The sequence below is a fragment of the Fulmarus glacialis genome, unplaced genomic scaffold (genome assembly GCF_000690835.1).
Source record: "Fulmarus glacialis isolate BGI_N327 unplaced genomic scaffold, ASM69083v1 scaffold7459, whole genome shotgun sequence".
NCBI classification, from domain to species: Eukaryota; Metazoa; Chordata; class Aves; order Procellariiformes; family Procellariidae; genus Fulmarus; species Fulmarus glacialis.
The window spans coordinates 27960-34143 of record NW_009232555.1 but is presented as its reverse complement, the minus strand read 5'-3'; the positions used below and the strand labels follow the sequence as shown (position 1 = coordinate 34143).

The 6184-nt window shown below is 49.8% G+C and overlaps 1 protein-coding gene across 1 annotated transcript in view; it reads right to left on the bottom strand.

Annotated features, from left to right (window-relative positions):
• Window positions 1–2824: 2824 nt before the first annotated feature.
• The window catches only part of ST8SIA2 (ST8 alpha-N-acetyl-neuraminide alpha-2,8-sialyltransferase 2), an 18731-nt gene continuing 15371 nt past the window's right edge, over window positions 2825–6184 (bottom strand). Inside the window, exon 6 of the mRNA XM_009584939.1 lies at window positions 2825–3244. Within this exon, the coding sequence (XP_009583234.1) occupies window positions 2959–3244 (286 nt within the window). The 3' untranslated portion in view covers window positions 2825–2958. The remainder of the gene's footprint in view (window positions 3245–6184) is intronic.

The following is a 6184-nucleotide window of genomic DNA, read 5'->3' as shown; positions in this document are numbered from 1 at the left end:
GGCACCCCCCGCCGCTCCCTGCGCGGAGCAGAAGGTGAACGCGAAACTCCGTTCCTGCTGCTCATAAACAGCACATGGGCTTTACGGCTTGCCAAGTTGCAGGGGCTGGGGCTTGGTGGAGCCAGGTCCCGGCTATTTGCTGGAAAGGGAGATGATAAAGCATGTTTCCAATCTGAGGAGCCGCTTACAGCTTACTAAAGCAAGGGGAAATTTCTAGAGTTTTTTGGTGTGTATAAACTCAGCAAGGATCAACCTGCATGGCAGCGAGGTGAAATGGGAGCTCAGCCATTGATTTCAATAGCTGGTTTAATGTATTTTTAAAATTGGGGTGAGCAGGACCTGTTCTGGGAATAGAAACATCACTAGCAACTTCATCCCCCTGAATAATTTTGCCTGTGACTCGCCTGTGCTTTGACCAAGGAGCTGCTTCAAGGGCACCAGAAATCCCTTCTCCCACCCCCTTTCAACCCCCCCAAGCACACCCCCGTTGTGCTGCTGTCGGATTCCGCTCAGTAATCTCTGTAGGCACAGTGAGGACATCCTGGTGGCTTTGGATGTCCCCCTGGCAGAGCACCGACATCCACCCCAGATGGGCAAATAAGCCCAGCCTTCCCCTCTCCTTCACTGCCAAAGAAGGTTACAGGGTCTCCCCATTTAATCGGCATGGCATTTTATGGTCTCGCCCTACTTCTCACCCTTCTAGTCAACGAAAATAAATGAAAAATAAAAATAAAACCCCTGCACATTTATTTCATTTCTTGTATTTTTATTTAAAAAGAAGGTTTGCTAACAGCAATCAGTACCGCGGCCCAGGCCCCTCAATACAACAGTTGGCTTTAGCAGTCCCTGTGGCTTCATCCCTACTCTGTCCCTCCTCCGTGCTGGGGACAAACCAGGGAATTATCCAGCTTTAACAACCGCTCCTGAATCGCGGGAAGCTCCTTGGGATTGCAGACTGCTTCCACCTTGCTGTTTGACTCTTTGTCTCCTCCTATCTCAGGAAACCCCAACAGCTTAAGCTGAGGTTCACAGCCAGGTTTAGCTTTATTGTGCAATCAACCTCAAGTAAAAATTTGGGGGGGAAAAAAAAAAAGGCCAGGTTTAAAAAAAAAACATAATTAATTTTCTGGAGGTGGAAAGAAACACCCCCTCGATGGCAGATTAGCCCACATTTATCCACTGCAATGTTGCTTACACCTTCATCTTAGATGTCTTCATCTGACACTAACTAGGAGGCTCCTATGGGTACAGCAGTTTCTACGTCTCAAAAGATGAAGCGAGTTTTTCCTTTTACCACTTGAAGCACTCAGTTTTTTAAAGAAACAATGTCAAGTATTTCAGCCCCAAACCGTACAGTTTTTAACTTAAAAACCAGGGCAGCAGGAGGAGGCACAAAGGTGATGAAACCCAGCCAGGAAAGCATTGCAGCGCGTGCCCGAGGCTTGGCTGTGTAGTGTTATTTGCTCTCCCACAAATTAAGCCCAAACTGCATTCACTGAACCCCGGACTCACCTGCATTTTGGCACTGAGCACTAATTAGGAGACAAATAGAGTAGGCTACAGAAGCACAAAAAATTAGAGGCTAATCAGACCAATCTGGTTGCTTCCCTCAAAAAACCCCAAAATTTAGGAGAAAAGCAAATGTGGTTACAAAAACTTCTTTGTATTTTGGGTTCTCTCTGAAAAAAAAAATGGGCAAAGACCATTTCTTTGACGTTCATCACTAGGCAAGCATCCCATCAAGATCCATCTGACATCCTATCTAACTGTCCAGAATAAGAGCTAATCGGAGCTTGAAAGAAAGGAGAGAGCGGGACTTCAGGAATACAGCGCTGTGTGCTGGTTCTTTGTGGAGAAAGTGAAAATAGATTATTTAGACTTGACAAAGTTCCTTGAAGTCCTGCGATCTTTCTGCTTGGCTGGGTCTCAGGCCTATCACCAATATTTCAGCGGTTATTTTTGGAGGGGCAGAGAAGGCAGGCTGCTTAGCAGGTGGCATTTGGGAATTAAGAGCTAGATGTACTTATGGTTTTCACGAGCCCCGACAGATGTTGAGTGTCTTCGACTGTGGCACAGTAAGACATAATACTAATGGTGCCGGTTTGTGGCAGCAAACCTCCTTCCTGCCACGTTCCAGCATCTTCGCTCCTTTCTAAATTGCTCCTTAGGAAAGGAAGAGAAAATACATGCTCAGCATCCTCCTCACCGACCGCTCAGCTCAACGCCGATGCGCCCGTTCTCTGGAGGCCTCTCCAAGCCAACGTCACCAGGATCAGCTTAGCACGGCTCCCCACCACCTCCTGGAGATCAAGCTGCAGCCCAGGAGGCTTGTCCCTTGCCTCTCCGAAGGCTGCGCTCAGCCCGGTGGTCCGTGTGTCGGATGGATCTGTGCACGACTCTGCCGGGCACCGGTCCCTGCTGGGCAGGAGACGGGTCCCGCTCGGTGCTGCGGGCAGTCCCCCGGCTGTGAGAGCCGCCAACAAACCTTCCCTGCCCACCCCGCTCCCTGCCCCTTCCCCTCCCCGCCACGAGCACGGGGCCAAGAACGTGCCTCGCTGCAGAGCGCCAGCGCCGGCGTCCTTGGCCAAACAAACTAACTACCAACCTTGGACCAGTCACGACAAACGGCTTAACGTTTACCCATCACCTAACATACCCTCAAAAACCAAGGCCATCTTCATACGTTTCGGACGTAGGTTGAACGCCCTTCCGAGCCCACGGCAAGGGGTCTTGCCCAGGCCAGTCACGCCAGATGCTCCCGCATCTCTCCTGCCCCTTCCTTGGTGAACACCAAACAGTTATAATACTCAGGTCAATATATATAGGTACCACGTATATATATTTGTGTCGCTGTTCTGCGCATTAACAAAGACAACCAACCCCACCAGGCACCACTCGTCCTTTCCGCCCCCTCCCCTTCCTCCCGTGGCTGTGCAGGAACGCGGCCGGGGACCACCCTTACGTGGCCCCATCGCACTCCCCCACAGTCAGCTTCAAGGCTCCCTGCTGGTGCAGCGTCTTTAAGGCTTTGAACTCCAAGGGCATGGTGTGCGGGCTGGCCTGCGAGGTGTAGCCGTACTTCAGGCTGTCGTAGTAGTGGTACTTGACCGGGTTCTGGTTCTGGTCCAGGGGAAAGGGCCAGAAGCCGTAGAGATAGATCTGGTTGCAGAATCGAGTGGCTAAGGTGTACATGAGGAGGCCGGTGGTGGGTCGCTTGATGTGCACCTTGTTTGTTAGCCAGTACCTGCAAAGGGAGAGTAGAGGAAAGCATGTTATTCCCCCCCCCGCCACAAAGCTCGTGTCTTGCACATTTTCTCTCTCCAGCCTCTGACTGAGATATATTGGTGATTCAAAGTGAGAGGTTTCTGACTAGCAGACGAGTTCTCCATGCCAAGAAAAAGCCTCTCTAGGGATTGCTTCATGAATAAGCATCCTCCTGCTCTCTGTCTGGCGGTTACATCACACTTGTTGCTATGGCATTGAGGCATCTCATGCCTTGGCAATCCTTTATGGAAAACAAATTGCATGCAACGGTGGCCTTCAGTACTTCAGCATACAATTACCTTCCAATCAACCTAGGAGATCAATACCACAGACCAAACCATCCTCGTGTCGAGTAGACTCCAGCAACCCCTCGAAGCAGACACGCTCTCACGCACGCGCGCGCTGATGATTTTCATTGATGAATGAAGATTTTTACTCTGACAGTAAACACAACAGGGCTGTAAAAACGTTTGCCTTGGAATAAAGGGTCACCAGGCTGAAAGAGCTAAAACACACTGCTGTGTTCCCATTACACCCAGCGATTGCCACTGTAATCCTGGACCAAAATACATCACCACACGCTGCAACATCAGTCCATGAAATACGCAACATGGCATACTGCAATATATAATATGCAATACGGAGGTCAGCTGTGCTTGCCGCTGAAAAGTGCGTTAGTTTTTAAGAGGGATGGCAAAAAGAAGAGGGGAAGGAGGCACCCTGTAGTGATGCACGAGCAGAAATGGTATCAGCAGTTGTATTTTGGGCTGCCGATAAAAGTTATTGCAGCGTCAACACCCTGTAAGATGTTTCCAGTATTTATGGCACAGGCAATTTATCTGGTTTGCTCAGCAGAAAGACACTGTCAGAGGAGCAAAATCAGAAAGAAAAAGGTCTGGGGGAGGTAGAAGATGTCCCCACCCTGCGTGCACTCCCTTCTCCCCTCGCATGTCTGATGCCGGCGCTGCCCCGCAGCAGGCAGGGATGGTGCAGGCAGCGCATCCCGCCGTGTCGCAGCCCTTTCAAGCCCTCGGATTATTTTTTAGTAGGTATTTCAAAGGGCCTGAGTTCAGGTGAGTGACTGGCAGCACTTTGGATAAAAAGCAGGAGGAAGCGGAGCAAAGCACGTGGCATTTCTGTGCTTTCACCCAGGGGTTTGGGATCCGGAGCTGGGTCCTGCTGTCGCACGCGGAGCCACGGGAAGTGTCTTGCTCCTCATTCGCACTTTCTGCTGGGTTCCTGAGGGTCTGGCACTCAGGCAGCGGGAACCCTTGGGAGAGCTGAGCCTTAATCCTGCAAATTAGCTTTTCACGAAAGCCATTAAAATTTAGCAACCAAGGCACAAAACGTACTTGCTTGTTCTCAGCCAGATAAGAGAAAAATTGACTTTTCTGGTGAATCAAATTCTGGAAGCAGAGTGACCGCCTCTGCGTGTGCAGGAAGGACACGGCAGGGTTTACTGGGGTCCCACACCCCACGGGTGTCCAAGCGCCTGTAGCTTTACCAAAGGACTAGTACGATGTTTTGGGGAGGTCCTCCTTGCCTGACTCGTCTCCTCGGCATCCAGCACGAAAAAGGAGCAAGAAACTGGGGGAAAACTGGTGAGAACCAGTATCTCAGAGACACAGCATCACCATTTTCTGGGCTTGCCCGGCCATACGGATTGCGCTATGGGGACACAGCAAAGCTCGCTGCGGTGCCAAGGCAATCTTCTCCCACAGGTAGCCATAAAACAGCCTCCTTGATGAGTTTACGGGTAAGCACATTAGATCCCTGGCGTGCGGAGAGAAATGGGAGATTATCACAACCATTTAACACTGCGAATTAGGGTATCCTCATGCAGCAGGGAAACTACCTGAGAAGAACAGTCAAGCCACATTAACTGGCTGGCTCTGGGGGAAGACAACTGTCCTGCAGCTGCTTTAGCCTTAAAACTCTCCTTTTATCAATTTACCAGCTGGAGCACAGAAAGATACTGGTGATCTGCCCAAAATATTAACTTTTGGGTTCTGTTGCGAGGCTGTAAAAACTCTATGAACGTACAACGACCTTGACAGCATGATGAAGTGACCCTTGCACGCGGGTATAGGACATTCACGTTTCAAGTGTATTAATGATGACAAAAATGACCTGGGTCAAACACAGAAGCACCCGACAGAAGCGTGCTGTCCTCTGCAACCCAGCACGCACAAACAGCCCTACCTTACCACAGGCGTGCACAACCAGTACCCAAAGCAGCCAAAACCAACCCGGTGTATCCACCTCAGCACACGCAGCTAGTGCACACTCACCACATAATATCGGGGTATGGAACAATGACAATTCCATCTCTTATAATAAAAATTAAAAACCAGGCTCTTTTATCTGTATTTCCCTCTATTGCAGGCATGGCATTGCGAAAACGAGGAGGATGACAAAGCTTGCTCCTACAGCATCATAAATTCTCGCTGCTGGCTGCAGCTTTGGGAGGGGGTGAGGGACTCCACGCTGTCCCAGCCCACCCACACAGATGACATACATAATATATAATGCCCAAATCATAACATAGGCCATGCCACAGTGCTTGCAATTTGTTTCCTGGACAGCGAAGGTGGGAAATCCTTTGGTGAGGTCTGAAGAATACTTTTTAATGACTGGTTTGTGATGGGAGTGTGAGAGCTATGCAGGAAGATCTCCCTCTTCTCGCTCCCACCACTGGCCAACAGAGACAACGGCCACATTCCTGGTGCAGGAGAGAACAGCTGGGGATGGAAATAAAACCTAATTAATTCTGTAAATCCAAATGAGGTTGTCTGGGCGCACATGGGATGCTGTGTCAACAGCGCACCTTTAATATGTGAGGTCCGGGATTTTAATTAGGAGGAAAGATAATCTTGAAGCGGGCAGTAATTATTTTTCAAATTGGCTATACCAATCACCA